The sequence below is a fragment of the Lingula anatina genome, chromosome 10, assembly GCF_051362555.1.
Source record: "Lingula anatina isolate TDL-2025a chromosome 10, LinAna3.0, whole genome shotgun sequence".
In the NCBI taxonomy this organism is placed as follows: domain Eukaryota; kingdom Metazoa; phylum Brachiopoda; class Lingulata; order Lingulida; family Lingulidae; genus Lingula; species Lingula anatina.
This window is the reverse complement of record NC_141776.1, coordinates 12910665-12928850: the sequence shown is the minus strand read 5'-3', so window position 1 is coordinate 12928850 and position 18186 is coordinate 12910665. Positions and strand designations below refer to the sequence as shown.

At 36.5% G+C, this 18186-nt stretch overlaps 1 protein-coding gene across 2 annotated transcripts in view; it reads left to right on the top strand.

Moving 5' to 3' along the window:
* LOC106178424 (uncharacterized) overlaps positions 1-18186 on the top strand; it is an 85283-nt gene that overhangs the window by 26720 nt on the left and 40377 nt on the right. For both annotated transcript variants that reach the window (XM_086997574.1, XM_086997573.1), the window contains exon 8: positions 194-1296. In XM_086997574.1, coding sequence (XP_086853700.1) covers positions 194-1296 — 1103 coding nt within the window. The remainder of the gene's footprint in view (positions 1-193; positions 1297-18186) is intronic.

Here is an 18186-nt window from a genome sequence, read left to right as displayed (position 1 = left end):
ATGCCGGAATAACAGTATCAGTACTTGATACTGCTCTAGGATTTGATTGGTTGATTTCCACTCTTGAGGAATTTTGTCGAGGCTCCATCTCAGTGAGTGAATGGGCAGTGGGTTTTGATTGCTTAGGTACATAGTGGAAATAGAAGCACACAGATATTCACAGTGTATTTATAGTTTATACTGTGTATTTCAGGAGTCAAAGTCAAACAAGTCCAAAACCCAACAGTGGCGCTACTACGGGAGGAGAACCACGAGAATTTGCAGCGCTCATCAAACTCTGAAGTCGGCCAATCCCCAGCCAAATCTGTCAGCTCACCGAGCCTGTCATCGGCAGCAGAGCATGAGTCGAAACTTCCTCGCTTTGCGACCACTTCAGGACTGCGTGGCTCCATGCGTAGAAATGTTGGGTTTGCATCTCTCAGGCGAGACACTACAAGTCCAAGCAAAGATGGCCACCAGGAGGTGAAGAGGAGTGGTCAAGGATCTGTAGTGACCACCACTTCAGCGGACACATGTGATGGTAATCTGAGTACAGTCACTTCCACTTCAACAATGTCCAATAATATGGACAGCTCTTTGTGTGGTAGATCAGATGTAGTATCGACCAGCTCTTCTGCAAGGTCATCCTCATCCACAAGCGAGGCCAGTAGTGGCCGTAGTTCAACTGACCAGTGTCGGTCAACAAAGCTCAAGTATATGAGCGGCTCCTGTAGTTCTAGCCAGCTAAGCTTAAATAGTGTGTCCAGCGAGGACTATGAGGGTCAAGGTCGTAGGGGCACAGACAGTGAACTCGATGTTGCTCCCAAGCAGTACCGAGATTTGAGACATTTCTCAGGTTTGAGAAGAAATAGTGCACCCCCAGAGACCCTCAGTGATGATCTGCAGCAATTTTGTAAGAAATTGTCCTCAGAAGTTGATGGCAGTTATACCAATGCTGCCATCTATGCTAATGCTTCCAGTAATGACACTGCTTTGCCACATACTGCTTCCCCAGTTAACCAAGACACGTCTGCAAGTTCGCAGACTCAGCCAACTTCGCCTTCTTTGAAATCGGGTCTCAGCTCACCACGCTACTCCCTGATTGGCCGATCCACTTTTCCAAGGAGTTATAGGTCGGCCTCCCTTCCGTGCATCGAAGAGAGCGTCATTTTGAAACAATGGGAGGAGATGAAAGGGAAGGGTAGTGAAAAGTCCAGCAGTGTGGACACTTTGAATGAAGTCAGTAGGAGGCTTTCTCGAGAGCAGATGACAACGGCCATGTTCCAGACTGAGGATGAGGATGAGGTGTTTACTCAGGTAAGTGTCTGCATGTTTATCAATGAATTTTTTTTCTTTTTCACGCAACAGGGCTCACACCAGCTCTCTTTTCTTTTTAAACCAGAGTTCCAAAATTGCCCAATCAAGTTCGATCTGTCACATGTTTGTAAAAAAAGTTTTAAATTCTGAATTACGAGCTTAAGTATTTGCCCAAGTCACAGGGAACATGTTAGGTATGTTTGTGTGAGCCTTGTGTCTTATGCATTTTTTTTAACGAAAAGAGAAATTGTATACCTTTTTTCTTTCAGGAAAACCGTTCTTTGTTATTCAGTATATTAAGTGATCAGCAAAAACATTTAGAATTCATTATCATGATTTCTAAAACAACTGATAATTCTTGGACATTTTAAGAATGTCTGCATGGTGAATTGAAAATGTTTATTACTCCCTCTATGTTTACCCTCTTGGTGTCTGTTGGATGTTTTTATTTCCATCCCTCACTTTCCAACTCCTAGCTTTAAATATGATTTATGGTTTATTCCATGCATTTCATACATATTGATCAAAAATTAAAATAATTTTAGAAAATCAAGAAATCACTTAAAAAAGAATAAAAAATTGTAATGTTATGGCTTTACTGGACAGAACTGTATGTTATTGGAACCCTGGGTGTGGCATGTATGTAAAAAATGAGTGGAGTGATTGTATGTCTGAAACTTTTCATTGTATTTTAATCTATAAAAAGATTGCAACGAGCCAAAAGCAATTTGCTGTCTCTCCCTATAAATGTAAATGACTGATGATAATGCTAGCAAAATTAATGATCAGTTTTATCATTTAGAGAACCATCTTTAGCTTGATGATGAAAATTTTAATAACTTATAACTGTTATCTGATATCATATGATTTGTCATTTGTATCAAATATACAACCATCTCAGTAACAAGAAGAAAGAATTTCACACATTGTTAACTGAAAATTCATCAATTTTTTCATCTATATGATAACATATCAGAACACAGGAAAAGATATTATTTTGTCATGATAATAACTACGACCACACCATGTTTGCATATATACACCAAATTATCTCTGAAAGTTCGCTAATATTGGCTCAACTTTGATAAGGTGCCTCAATTTTTCTGTCATCAAGATGACATTTTCATAACATTGAGGCATAACTCATTAACCTTTCCTAATGATTGTGATAAAATGAAAAATATATCAATTTACGTAATATGACAGGGGGCAAGCTAATTATAAGTGGGGGGGAGTGGAATTAAGAACTTTGATGAGTATAATAACACTACCAATGTATCCGTTTTATCAAAAGTGTGCCCCATCAATGTTAGTTTAAGGAGGAGTTATGGGAATAAATCAGAAGATAAGTGTAATAGTGGCCTCTGCCTGTGATATATCACCCTTGGAATAGATAGCCAGCCCTGGTCACGTAAAATATTGGGGCATGGTCACACAGGACGGAAGTTGACTGGAAATGGGCTAAACTGTGTCATGTTCGCTTTAAGATGTTGCCGTGTTCACATGGGAGAAAAACTGACCAGGATTGGACATGAATGTGTTATGTTTATGTGTTTATGTTCAGACTTTAGAACTGATTATGAACTATGGAGCCAATTCCTGCTCAACCTGATTCCATTGAACTCTTTCCAGTTTTTATTTATTTATTTATTTATTTATTTATTTATTTATTTATTTATTTATTTATTTATTTATTTATTTATTTAGATTTTCTGTTTATATTCTGAGAAATTTCAATAAGGGAATAAGGACTGCACATCCCCCTCTCTCTCTCTCTCTCTCTCTCTCTCTCTCTCTCTCTCTCTCTCTGTATGTGTGTGTGTGTGTGTTTATGTTGGAGATGGTTTTCACGACATGCAGTATTACTTGTCCAAAGCCCACAATACTGCCACGATAGTGTCCAGTTCTATACACCAGCAGCATTTCTCACAGCTATGTTGATCCTTTGGCAAACAACACGGTGCAAGATTCCATGACAGCGTACAAATAGGATTATTACAACTGACCGTAGTGATATACTGAGTAATCTAAAGTTATCAATTCGTATCTGGATTGGAATTTTGGTCATCAGCATGCAGGATTGCAGATGCACTGAAAGAAATGGAGTTGACATAAGGCTCTAGGTGAATGGGGGTGGGGTTGAAGCAGGATGGGAAAAGTGGCGAAAAGAAATTGTGCCTCTATCCATGATATGTTTATAATCTTATTAATAAGGTTGTATTGTGAGGAAAAAAGAAATATAAGATGGCTGTTATGAGAGAGAGAGAGAGAGATGTGATCAAATGTTACCCTATTAGAGATAAAAAGCATGAATGAAGGATCAGCCACAGGAAAGAGGGATCAGGATAGCTTATGGGAGGAATTCCAGCAGAAAGATATGAGATATTATGAAGCAGGCAAAAAATGAAGAGATACGGAAAAAAAAGTTAAAGAAATGAACAAATTATCAGATAGAATAGTTAGCATTAACAGATCATCAAATTAACTTCAAAGCAAATGAAGAAAGAATATTCGGATCACTGAGTTTAGATCATAAAAGGGTTCCCCTGAGGAAACAAGACATAAAATATCACATGATAATAAAAAAAAAAAAAAAAGATATTTGCATTAAGTGCCACTAACATTTTTTTTTCTTTAATCCAGTTTCCAGAAATCAATGAAATTTGTTTGGACTGGTTACTAGTCAAAACATGGTGCCAGGCCTCAAAGCCACACCAAAGGTGTGTGACTTAATTAATCCCTTCGATAAGGTGGTAATACCGGGGGTTAATCCATAATCATTGGTTAATCTTGTTATTAGAACCTAGTTGACACCAGGGGTCAGGGCAGTCAAGGGAATGGACGCTGCCGGGTGTTTACTTTGCACACCATTCCGATACCATTGAAATAATGATTTATTTACATGATTTCTGGTTGATAACATTTTTTTCTTTCAGGTTATTTCCATTTGTGTAATTTGTTTAGTAGAAAAAATAATTAAAATTTATTTCCTTAAAAGAAATGTACATTTTTAACTGATTTACTTGATTTTCTGTTGAGAATAAAAGGAAAAAAAATTCTGTATGTGTTAGGCATTATTAATTAATAAATGTGATATGAATGACGGTCATTCTTCACTAAATAATATCAGCAATTAGCCTATCAAACAAGTAAGAAGAAAAAATACCAGTGATTTCTAATTAAATTCATGTAACATTGTACCAACATGTACCATCAAAAAGGCAAAATGGAATATCGATGAGTTCAAAGCTCTGTAATCCACAAGGGAAATAAAACATATGCTTGTGTAATGCTCCGTATGGTTATGATGTAGAAAGTACAAAAAAAAAAATCTTCTGTTCTTGATTATCAGGATATCTAAAAAATGGTTCCAAATATTTGTTAATGAATGATAAAAATGTTTCTTTGTGCAATTATAATGATAAGTCTTGTTTAATTTTGATATTGAGATAAATGAGTTGTTTGACATTTGGGAGCTGCTGCTGTACCTGTGTGTCTTCATTGCTAATGTATTGTCATTGGAATATATAGGTATAGTCAGTGTGACTACAAAGGGACTACACTTAGGGACTTAAGTTGTCTACTTGGACTCAACTAATACATGTTACATGAAGTCTAATATTGGAACTTTATCTCACAAAAACAGTCAAATTGAAAGTCTGTCTTAATTGTAGCCTTATAGTTTCTTTGACTCATTAGTGTTTTGCATGTTAAGTAAAAACAGTTTGCATTAATATACAAAAAAAAGTAAGAAATGCTTCTACCCAATAGTTACAATATTTGTGTTCTTATATCTATACCACTGTATGTCTGATAATATGGTGTTTATTTATATGTAGGCATGTCACACTTGTATACACCACTGTTTCTAGATTTGTTTGTTTGTTTGTTTGTTTTTCAAAACAAAAGCAGAGTTCAGCTCAAATCTGGCATTCTTTCGGAGGTGTCACCATGTGTCAGCATTTGTAATCGCTGAAATTTGACAACTTCTATCTCGCAAGGCGTTACCATCAGTTGTTTTTATCAGGGTGTCTCTGAAAGTGTGATGGACCTCACAGAGAGAGTGCACAGATTGCAGTGTTGACTTTACTGACCAGTTTCAAAGTTTCTCATGTGAATTTTTGCACTCTAGGAGCAATGGAGTATTATTTGAGCTTTGAAGGTGGCTTTTCATGCTGTGATTTATTTTTGATTAGTGAAAAATAGACACTCAGTAGAGATGAATTTTTAAGTTCATTTAATTTTGTCATTAAAAGTGTTTTCTTCTGCAGTTTTATCTTGTTTGTGTGTGGGTGTACACATGTTTGTATAAAATGGCAAAAAAAAAAGATTTGTGTTCTATCTAAACAATTAGATGGAGGAAATTACTGTCAGATTACACAGCAAAAAGAGAACAAATTACCTTTTTTTCTCGCAAAATCTGAGTTGTAAAACAAGTGAGATGTAATAACAGATAGCAGGGAAAAAAACTTGTAAAAAGCTTATTCTCCTGATACATGTACAGACTCAGAAGTTTCACAATATTTGGAAAGTGATAAATTAAACAAAGCTTGAGCACACACACATAAAAAAATGAGAGAGAAAAAAGAGCCCTGCAAGCATCTGAGATAACAGCCTTGTGTTTGATGTGATGGTTTTAAGACTTCCAGATGCAGCAGGATATTTATCTGAATAACACATATTCTATTAACACAGTTGCCACATTACATAAGGAAGTGCATGCCTCTTACACCTGTTTGACAGATTTTGGGTAAGAGAAGGTGAGAGGGACAAAAATACAAAAAATAAAGACAGTGGGTTATGTAGGCATCTTATTTTTTCACAAAAGAACCAACATTGTAATGTTTCCTAACATTAAGTTTCAATTTATTAGCAATAGAAAGTATCACTGTTTTTACATCATTATTCTGTTATTTGCATTATAATATTTTTTTCTTGCAAAATTGTCAGTTGGGATGAACAGGCTCATTGTGAAGGACAGTTTGATTGTACCTTGGTATCATGCCTGCTAAAGGGTGGAAAATGAGAGAGAGAGAGAGAGAGAGAGAGAGAGAAGGAGGAAGGAAGGAAGGGGAAAAGGAGAAGAGAGAGAGAGAGAGGGAGGGAAGAAGGAAGGGAAAAAGGAGAGAGAGAAAGGAAGGGAGAGGAGAGAAGGGGGAGGGGAGGAGAAGACAAACAGAGTAATGTCAAGGAGGTATAGAAAAAAAGAGAACACAAATGAAAAATGGAGAGAAGAGGATGGAGGATTAAAACAAGATAATAGAGACACCATTATCTCACTCATCAGACAGATGTGATATCAGAATTCTATATGTCAGTAGCAGCGCTGCTGGAGAATCTTTAATTTACTTACAAAATACCGAGCCACCAGGTGGAATATCAGCTGGGTTTAGTTATTACACCTAATTCTGCAGCCAGGGGTTTCTTTAATTGCAAAATAATTAGATAATTTGAGTGAACTTCTGCGTGTTCAATAGCAAGTGTGCATCTTCAGTAAAGGTTGCTGTTATTTTCAGTAGACCTTATTTAAGCTTTGACGATGAACGCAGTATTTGTGATCGAGAACACTTTGGCCAATGAGGGCTTTTATTCTGTCAGTGTCTATGGTCAAGCAATAGGATATAGTCTTTGATACACCCTGAAGATAAAAATGTTGCTGGACTTGGTATATCATCTTTTTCTCTGAGGTAAAAACTGATGCACCAATAGTTTCACAAGGTTTAAGTGTGATGATGGCAGTCCTTGTGTAATCTGGCAGACTGGTGATGTCATTTGGTCTCTTATCTGTCTAAGGTAGGCCTGGTGTGAACGCAGACTAAGGCAGATTTGAAAACAAAAAAATTAAAATAGACAAGGGAAAAAATTTGACTGTTCCAGCACTAGAATGAATTCTATCTGAGGATTGTAAGACAAGAAGGTCAAGTTGCCCTCGAGTCCTGAGTGTTATTATTGTAATATGGGATGCCGGGAAGCTTTTTTATCTGTAGTGATGTAACTTACCCAGTGAAAAGTCTGAGCCAGTGCTCTTTAGATAGTCTGGACTTCTGAGAGCTTTAAGACTTGTCTGAACATTTCTTTTTTGTGAAGCTTATTGAAGAATTGGAGACAACTTTCATAAAGTATGGATTTCGAAATAGATTCCCACGACTGGAGCCCTGTACATAGTTGGCTGTTTCTGTGCCTGTGGGGGGAATTGGATGACATTCTGTTTTACCTCTGAGAAATAAGGAATTAGATTTGTGTGAAATAGTGTTGGGTTCACCTGTTCCGATTTTCACAGATATTGGGATGTTTTGTTTGCTATTGGCAATTGACGCACTTTGTGAACAGTTGGATACTTTGTTTTACCTGTAACTGGAAAATGGCAACAGCAGGGGATGTATATCTTGGCTCTTTTTTTTTTTTTTTTCTTTTTCTTGTTTGAGATTACGTCACCAGGTTTCAAAGCTGCTCTATGCTGTGATGGTTATACACCTAGAAGCCAGTCGGGTGTAGAGAACCAAATGGATGAATTGAAAGATGGGATTATTTTAAAGTAAGACTGAAGGCAACAGAATATTGATGTTTCTAGAAAATTCCGAGGCACCGGATCATGTTATGATTAGAAAAAGGCAATACTTTATCTGCATGCAAAGTTTTCATTTATCGAGTAAAAACAACTTTGAGGTCGAAGGGAATATTTGTGTGGAGTGATTATAAAAAAATTGCAGCATTTGTGTCAGAAGAGGATTCTTCAACATTGGATTGTATTTGGGAGAAGTGGTGTTTTGATGAAGTATTATGAGGTATGCTTCAAGTTGTTGGATTTAAAAGGAGGCTTAGCAATGCAAACTGGATACTTTCTCTTGAAACATTAGCGGATTTTGTTGGATATTTGGAGTACAATATTTAAAGTAGAAGACTGAAGTTACTTCTTTCCCCTGGATATCCTGAAAGTTTCATGGAAATTTGTAAAGAATTTTTTGCTGGATATCTTATTCACTAACAAACAGACAAACCAACACCTATGAAAACAACCTCCATTGTTGGCAGAGGTAAAAAAGAAAAAATACCAGACTTCAGACCTGACATGAAAATTTCCAGAAAAGCCAGGTCTCAGCAAGTCTAGACAACAAGACAAGTTCAGGCTAGATTGACAACCTTGTCTTCTTTTTCAACTTTTTTCCACCTTGGATTCCTCCTTAATTGGCAAACTCTCTCACCCACTCATTCACGCCTTAAAGTTCATCATGTAGTCTTCTGGAAGATGTAACCAACTGAATGAAAGAATATTGACCAGAAGATTATCTCTAGTGAAACCCGAAGAAGGATGACAGGGGATTTATGAGCAACACTTAACAATCACCTTTTTATATTAGTTGCTGTGAGGAAAGAAAATGTGGACAGTGGCACCATCTGGTGACGAAAAGGAACATCTTTCCTTTTGTTCATAAAGACATCTCTCGGATGTAAATAAGAATATTTTGTAAAATTAACAGGTGAACTTTTTGGGCCATTTAAAATACTGCCTGCAAAGATAGTACAGAAGTCAGTTTGAAATCTAGAAGATGTGCACGTGCTGAAGGGTTATTGAATTAATGCAAGAGGCCTATTTTCAAGTTTCAACTGCCCAAGGACATAAGTGCATTGTTGTCCTTACTGCTTTCTAAAAATCCGGATTGACAGGGAAAATGTTTTGAAATTGGATTGTTGAAAAATGCTTGAACTGGCAGGCAGTAAAACTTGGAAAAACAGCCAAACATTTCAGCAAAAATGAGAAATTATGGATGAGATGAAAGGGGAGAAAAGAGGACATTTTCGATACTGAAAATGGACATCCCCAAACAACAATCCAGAAAGATATGTATGCGGTGTGTTTCCATTGGTCGAGCACAGCTCCATTATGAGGCTATACTGCGACATCGTTGGAGCAAGGTATAGTCAATTAAATTAATTTAATTAAGCCATGAGTGAACTTAAAAAGGTAGTATTAGTTGAGGTAAAGTGAAAGCCCAAGTTTTGCCAGCTCATTGCATTTTTACATATTGTTTTATGCATCTGTGAATGATAATGATTTTTTCTGGTGTCGTTATTTTTGTAATTACACCAGAGACAATAGATATATGCATTTATAAGACCTATGCCTTTCTTCACTGCATGTGCTAAGATAGAGGACACAATAAAGTTCTAGTTTGAACTTGATTGCAACCCCCACCTGAATCTATTTACAGATAAAACACAGCAAGGAGAATGCTTCTATTTTCTAATGTTAAAACTAAAACTTTTTTGTGGTCAAAACCTTTGTGAACATGATCTTGCATGTTCAGCACTAGTGATGATATTGTTAATGTTTTTTTTTTCAAGACAATGCAGTTGTTGTCTACAAGCTATAATGTCTGCCCTCTGTTCCCAATTATCATAAATCTAGAATGCCATCTTGTAATTTAGTCCTAATTTGAAACTTTTATGTCACAGCATCTAAGTGTGCATGGAAGACATAATTTATGCTAAATTTGTATGTCTTTGTGTAATATTTTAAAACCAGTCTGCTGTTTGATCACAGAACTAGGTAATCTTTATATGGAAAATAACCGGTTTGGTGGCAATTTTTTACATGATGCAATAATTTTGAAATCACCTACAGAGTACCCAGCCAGTGCATTTGCACCTTCTTTTTCCTAACCACGATAATATGATAACTTTTGTTTGTAACTTAACTTGACAGTCAGCCAAAGATGGCTATTGGGTGGGTTTTAACACTTCATTGCAGTCATATGTTTTGTCATATCAAGTTTCAACACTGACAACACCATAGAGCATGAGGTAGAGTTTTTCCACCATTCCTATCTGACATTATTATTAGTACCACCAGCGTGTACGCTGGCGGTACTCATGGTTTTAGTCCCGACCCGTATCGTACGGCTCCGCCGGCTCCGCCGGCTCCGCCGGCTCCGTGAGCTCCGCCGGCTCCGCAGGGTGGCGTGGGATACAAGTCACCGTTACCGCTTCTCCTCCTAGACTGCATGGGCCTGTGTCCCCATCTCTTGGATTTAGGTCACATATAATCTCAACTTGAACCCCCTGGTTTTTTTGTCTCGATCGGTGCAATTGCCTGGGCATGACGCTCGTTGAAATGCACCCTTGTCAAAATTTTTGAAAATTCAATGCTATATATCTCCCAAACTGAAGGAATTATGGGAAAAATTAATATAGAAGTCTGACCGAAAGTCACATATGAGGATTCCAAATATGCCCTTAGATATGACCTTTGACCTTTATTTCAAGGTCAAACAGGCCAAAATTTTCAAAAAAAGGGAATTTTTTACGAAAAAAAAATTATTTGTGCTGATATTCAGAAACTACGCAGACCTTACCTCTAATATTTTTGGTAGTTGTTACTCTTCAGGTTATCTTTCATCTCTGTGAGTTTCGAGTCAATCGATGCATTTTCACGGGAGCAGCGGCCATTAGATGCTGAAACATAAAACTCTCTCTAATTCTGGAGTCGTTAATGCTAGAGACCTCTTGTTTTTTGCATTTGATAGAGCATGTCAAGCCCAACACTGGGGGTGGTCTCCGTTTTTTTGTTTTCCATACGGTTCACGAGTTATGCTGTATCAAAAAGTACATTCCTACTTTTCACCATTAACTGAAGTTTGAAAATTTTTAGTCTCTTATATCTCCAAAACTAGAAGAGTTGGGTCAATAGTTACTATTGAAGTTGAATAGGAAGTCATATACTGGCAATTTAACTGTGACCTTGAAATTGACCTTTGACCTACTTTTCACCATGGACTGAACTTTGCAACTTTTTTCAGTGCTTATACTTTCAAAACCGGCAAAGATATGCCCATAGTTAGTACCACCAGTGTGTTAGCTGGGGGTATTTGTGGTTTTAGTACCAACCCATATCGTACGGCTCCGCAGGGTGGCGTGGGATAAAAGGCACCATTACCAATTATCCTCCTAGATCGCAAAAAAGGGAATTTCTGCAAAAAGATATTTGTTTGTGCCAATGTTCAGAAACTAAGCAGACCTTAGCTCTCATATTATACTGAGGGGTTACAATTGCAGACTGCTTTAATGTGTGGAAGTTCGGGGTCAATCGGTGCATTTTCATGGGAAAAGCAGCCATTAGATGCCAAAACTGAAAAAAAAAAAAAAATAAAACACCTTGTTTACTACATTTCCTGCAGCTTGTCACCCACAACCATACAGGTGGGGCCCCACTTTCTTTTTCTTTCCCATACAAATGCGCTTACCCCAGCTGGTGGTACAATATCAGGAGGCGGTATCGCCTCTCTGATCCTCTAGTTATTATTATTATTTATGTGGATGTTTGTTCGTCTTACATAAAAAACATGATGAAACCAATAAGGAAGTTTATAGTTAAAACTGAGCCTGATGTCTTCTGTGTGCATAAAACACTGCGAACTTATATGTCCTTTACAACTGATGACTTCAAGCAGACCTTTTTAAAGACTTGACACCATTAACCAGACATGTTTGGCCAGATATAGATTTTCGGTGTCACAGAAGTGTGTTGTGTGAATGTTAAGCTGAGGACAAGTATGTTATCATGTTTTTCAACTTCTAATGACAAAATGATTAAGGATAGGGGACTTCAATTTACTTGCACTCTTGTCAGTCCTAAGTAGGTACTACTCCCAAGTTTTCAACCCAGACAGTAGGAAGCAAATTTGTTAAATCAAGTTAAGTCCCCTGTAGCCTCATTATGTGGTAGGACCTCTCGAAACAGCTCTGAAGATAGAACTGTTGGATATGACAAGGTTCTTTGGTTCTTTGACTTGTAAGAGATGATGTCATGGGGGGGGGGGGAGGATGTCAAGGGATGTCTTATTGGAGCCAAAAGATTTTATTTATTTTTATTATTGTTATGTGTTGTATTTTATTTTTTTGAAGTCTTGCTGAAGATTTTTTTCCTTGTTATTGTTAACGTAACACTTCCTGGGATGTCCCATGCATTGAATTTGATACTTGTAGTTGAAAATAATCAATCTTCAGTGACATTTTAGAGACGGATTTTGCGTCCACAGTCCACATTTTGCATCCACTAGGAACGGTGCTAGTGTAATCTATTGTCTTCAGTTTTGTTTCTGTATCTTGTGCAAAATTGTAATCCGATCAAATCTCCCACATCATTGTAGTCATCCTTAATGTGAAATAAGAAATAGCAGGCGACATTTTAGAAAGGGCGTTGAAAGGTCAAAAATCATCAGTGCAGTTAATGTTCAGGAGAAGGATCTTGATGTCAGGGTAATGATGCATTTTGAATATCAATTGTTTTTTTTTTTTTTTTTTTTTTTTTTGCTGTGTTCGTAGCCTGTTTCGTGTTACCAGGTGTAATGTAATAGCAGTTGTATGTAGTAGTTAGATACAGGTAACTTTTATGGTGTACCGTCTTGTAGCATGATCCGGCTAAAAGGTAGGCCATAAAAATTGTGATTTAAAAAGATGTCAGCTTGGAGATAAAGACATTTGATTTTGATTCATGAGTAGTAAAATACAGATTTTTAAAGGGTTCATCCTTTTTACTGTTTATAAGACTTTTAAGTTGCAACCAGTGAATATGTTTTACTGATGGGTTAGATGAAAGTATTGGAAGGTGACAACATATACTGCTGAGACTGAATACATATTTGTTGCTACTTCATTATAAACTTATAATTAATGTAACTAATCAGATTGAAAGAAACTCAGATTTGGTCCTAAGCTTGAGCATTATTTGCTTGCTAACCTTTGCATGTTTGTAGACTTTTAAGTTGTTAAAATGTTCTGTAATCGATGTCATGTTAAATGTACATATACCGGGAGTAAGGGTAACACTATAACTTTGTGCATTGCTTTTTTTTCTGACACTCTGCTTTTTTTTTCTTTTTCCCCCATGTTGTTTATTGTCCTTCATGTTATGAAAAAAAAAAAAAAAAAAACACCAGTCCTATTTTTTTTTTATCCAAACATATAAGTGGTATATAGTAATACAAGCTTTTATGCATAATGTATATCTTGTAGCATATTAACTGGTAAACTTTGATCGAAAAATTAAAATGTGCTCCCCTGCTAAATTAGCCAAAAATGAACACATTAAAATACAGTTTTCCTACTCAGGTTTGCCCAGTAATCATAATTGGTTTTACATTTGGACTCATTGCCCTAGTAAAGTCATGACTACTTGGGCTAGTGGGAGGTCCAAATACTTTTAGGTATGAACAAAGTAATTTTAGAAGTCAAATGAGAAGTTGAAGTAGTTTCAGAGTAATTAAAACTAACAAAGTAATTTGAGGGGACTTGGTGCATTTCTTTTTCTCATACTTATAATAATATCAATGTTAGTGTTCCATAGGGTTTTAATTTTTGGGTGCTTGGCTCAGGTAATCTTCCATACATATAGACAGATTGAGACAGTGAGATAAATGACAAGTTTTTTTTTTTTTTTTTTCGTTGAAAAATCATTTGGTGCTTGATATAATAAACTGATGAGGATAAGATAGCAGGGAAGTAAGAGCAATCAAGTCAAGATTTTGAATTTGGGATCTCATCATTTTGTAAATTTGTCATCATCTTTTCAAAGGTATGTATATCCGGTTCTGCAGTCTAGGCTCTATCATGGAGCTAGGTAGTTTTGAATCTTAGGCTCTGTTCACAACCAAGTTGAGCCGGCTCTAACTAAGCCGCAGATCAAATATGGCATGGTGCACTTAAAAGTATGCCTTGTAATCATTGCAAAGATGGCGTGCTTGGGAGCGGGGAACCCATTAGGGGATTAAGTCGCTTTCAAGTGCACACCTTATTTGAACCATGGTTCAGTAAGGCCGCAGCGCAACTTGGTTGTGAACAGCAGCCATAGAAAGTACAGAGAAAACTGTGAGAATGCATGCTTTTAGGGAAAAAAGGCAAAAACTGAAAGGAACATTAGAAGGAAAACTTCTATTAAACATCAGGAGACCAAGATTCAGTTGAAATTGTAATCATATCTTTTCCTCTGGGATAACTGTCTATCTTGAAAATTTCATCAACATTTGTGAAAAACTTTCTGAAGTAACTTGTCAACCAACAGTCCTACTCCAATGGAAAAAAAATTGTCAGCAGAGGTAAAAATAGATTGTTTTTATACATTTGTTTTCAACACAAGTAGAAAAGAATCAGTGATTGGTCTCAAGGTGCTGAATGAAATCACACTTTGTCACAATGAGCCCCGACAACTTGATACGTCTGCTTTTCAGTCAATAACAACCCCCCAATCCTCTCATTTGTACGAATGAATGAACTTTTTATCTCTCAGAAGGAATCTGACACAGATATTTCACATTCATGCGATATTTGAGAACACAAGAACAATAAGGTTCCGCGATCAGGAAAACAAATAGTAAAACGACACATTTTTATCTTATCTGAGATTTATAACCCCCAGTACAAAGAATTAAAAATCCTCTGGGATTTCTGTGCATGGGTACTGCTTTCCGTTCTTTTCTTTACCCCCGCAATCTTAGAGATGACTTCTTACAGTAAAGAACCATGGGGTTTGAGTGTTGGTTTAAAATCTTTTCCGGAGCTATTTATTTTCACCTATTGACAAGTCTGCAAGTGGTGGCGTCTTAGTGGTTGCGTAAATCAGTCTCTGATGAGATTAGCAATTATTGAAAAACGAAATATGGGTGCATTCACACTGTTAGTTAGTTTTGGATCGGTTCTGAACTGGTCTTTAGTCGGTCATCCGACTCAAATCACTTTCAAGTTAACAGAATATTTATATATTGTTATGTTGGAGAATGGATATACAGCAGAAGGTCAAGCAATTGACCTTGGCAGTTTACAATTAATTGCCCTGGACCCAAAGTTCCCCTACACAAGAGTGAATTAAGACCAAGTTAGTTTGTATTAATTAGTCTGATATTTAATGATATCACTTTACACAAGAAAGACTCCTTGTCATCAGTCACACTGGGTTCACAGCATGAGGTCAAGTAGTTTTGATTGATTTTTTATATATTTTATTGAAATTTAGTCAAAATCAGTAGATTTTTTAAAAAAAAGTGCTTACTAAGAGGATTTGTCACTTTTGGTCTTAGTCATAGAACACGATATTGTAACAGTGACCTTTTCCGATTGTGAATGAAACTGAAGACTCTGAATGACATGGAAAATCTCAACCATGTGTATGCAACTTTTGGATATGATCAGGCAGAAAATGAACTTTTTTTTCAATAGTAAATTCATCTTTAGGTCCATGTTACTCTAGTTCTGAGCCCAGCCTCATTGTGACACCTGTGAATAGATCCTGCGGCATTTGGATCGTCCTCTGCCATTGGTAAATAAGAAATGCCGTCAAGATCAGCCCTGCAAGAGATTAGGACATTTAAAGTGAACTGTGAATTTGAATAGCTCCCTCGGCCTCTGTAAATTAGAAATGCCAGCGTGTGACTTTTAAAATGAGCTAATGTCATCTTAGGTGTTTGTTTGCTTTTGAAAATAGTCGGTGGAGTAGGGTAAGCTTGTGGAGTAGTGTATGGTATAAGGTAATATTCAACTGCCTCATTTCCTGTAATATTTTTCCACTGACTTTTTTTTTTTATTTTCAGACACTCACAACAGTGTTTTTTTTTTTGTCTAAAAATAATGCCAATCAACTTTTCAAAACTTTTAAAGCAAAAATAAAAATATATATTGTTAAAATATTAAGGGGTGGGGGGGGATGATTATTTTTATTATTTATGGTGTTTGAATTTATTGAATAATTACCGTAATCACCAGGGAAAGCATAACAGGGGGTTTATTCAGAGCTCTGTATCCATAGATGTGTAGGTCCAATACATGTTGCAGAAGTATGTCTCTGGTTTTGGGAGATCAGCTCAATTGGCGGGTCTGAAAGTAACCGGTGAGTCACTTTGCAGACGACATTTTGTTTTTTTTTTTGCTTTTAGATACATATCTGTAAAGGATACAGTTTCAAATACAGGTGTGGACGTTAAAAAACATCTGTATTTGCTATTGTTAGATCTTTTTTTAGTCTTAGACTTATCTTTATTGCAAATTATTGATCAAATGTATGTGGAGTTCAGTGATAATTTTGTTCTTGGGGGGAAGGGGGGGAGGCGGTTATTAAAATAAGAAAGGATGACCTTTTCACCTAATTTCTTCCCGAGGCAGCTAGACCATTGGTAGAGATAACTCGATGAAATACCAAGTGATTATTAACGAAATGACGGCCCCTTTGACGATGGTTGATCTCTCAGGCCGTAGAGATGACCTGTCTGAGGTTCTTTAGAACTTTTATCTTTGAAGAAGAAAGGAAACCATGGGGGTTGAGCACTGATAGAGTAAGCATGGTATTTTGGCCAGTTTGGTGAAAAGGAAGATGATTTCTTTGAGGTAATCAAAAAAGATGATTTTTGAGGTGATCTGTATAAAAATGAAGAAACTGGAAGAAGATTGATTTGCTGACAGAATTGTTTTCTTTGAAATTTGAAAATTCAGTAAGTACGTGGATGTTTTTGGCATTTTTATAAAGGTGAATAAGAGTTTTATTCTGATGTGTATGTCATGTTTAATAGATCGAGAGAGAAAAAATGTGTTTTGTGTGTGTGTTTGTGTGTGTGTGTGTGAGAGAGAGAGAGAGACTACCTTAAGTAAAATCACTGAAAATAACTTAAAAACAGCTAGCTTGGTTTCTCTTTCAACATGGCTTTATTTCAAAATTTTTTAATGTTTCAGAAGCGGCATGATTAGATATTGAAAACATAATTTAAGGCTGAATGTCCACTTCAGTCTTCCAATTCTTGCTGTATGAGTGTTGCATAAAGTCGTACACATGCAATATCTGAACTCTATCAATTTTTTTTTTTTTGGGGGGGGGGGGAGGAGGGAGGGGCATCATGAAACATTTACCTAACATTTACTTAATTTTTTAAAGTAATCTCAATGTATGGAAGAAAAATGACGTCTAAAATGTGCCAGACTATTCCACAAATATGTTGGGCTCGGTATTTAAGCGAATCCAACACTTAAGGTTTAATCAAGCAAAAAAAAAGCGAATAAACTGTCCCGTCTGAAAGTCCAGCCTTAGAGGCATGTTCGGAATTTTCAGGTGATTTGCAAGTGGAAAGTAAGCGTGAAATCATGATTCTGTTGTTATTTTTGTGTATAATTGTAGCCCCAGTTCATGTCTGTATCTTTATTTCATTTCTGGTTCACTAATAAGTCCGACGATGATATCAGCCATTTGCACAAGGGTGAGGAAATATCCACAATTAATATTTACTCCATCGAGCTACCGGCTGAATTTAATTCCTTGTTCGGGGTGAAATTTGCTACAAATGAAATTAATTTCAAATGATCCTTTTTTGACATGCTAAGGAAAAGGAGCTTAAATCAACCAGTGAAGAGGAAAGAGAGAAAAATATTCTTGCCGAAAAATGTTTTCCCTCGGGGATGTTGATGGAATATACTGGTCGTAGGGCAAGTAAAAGGTGTTAGGTGAAATTAATTTTAATCTGTGGCTTTTCTAGTGTAAGAAAAGAGCGGTTCATGACTTATTACACCATTGAGTTGTGAAAATAACAATGGCGGATTTGCCAGGTCTGATGAACCTGAATAGTCACCTTTTCTTGTGAAATAAAGCCATGGTTCATTACTTATTGCATAATTTATGTAGCGGGTGTATAGTTAACGTTGAGGAAAGGAGACTGATAGACGCCCGTGTCTAAAATTTGAAAAAGAGTTTAAAACTAGGTCGTGATCTGTCTATAATAGAAGTCTGCTTAACTAGTATTTATGGACACTTAAGAAATAGTACTAAATAACTTTATTGTTACCAAACACACCACGAGAGTAAATAATATTACTTAATAATTTTATTGTAAGCAAACAGACCACAAAAATAGAAAATCTATT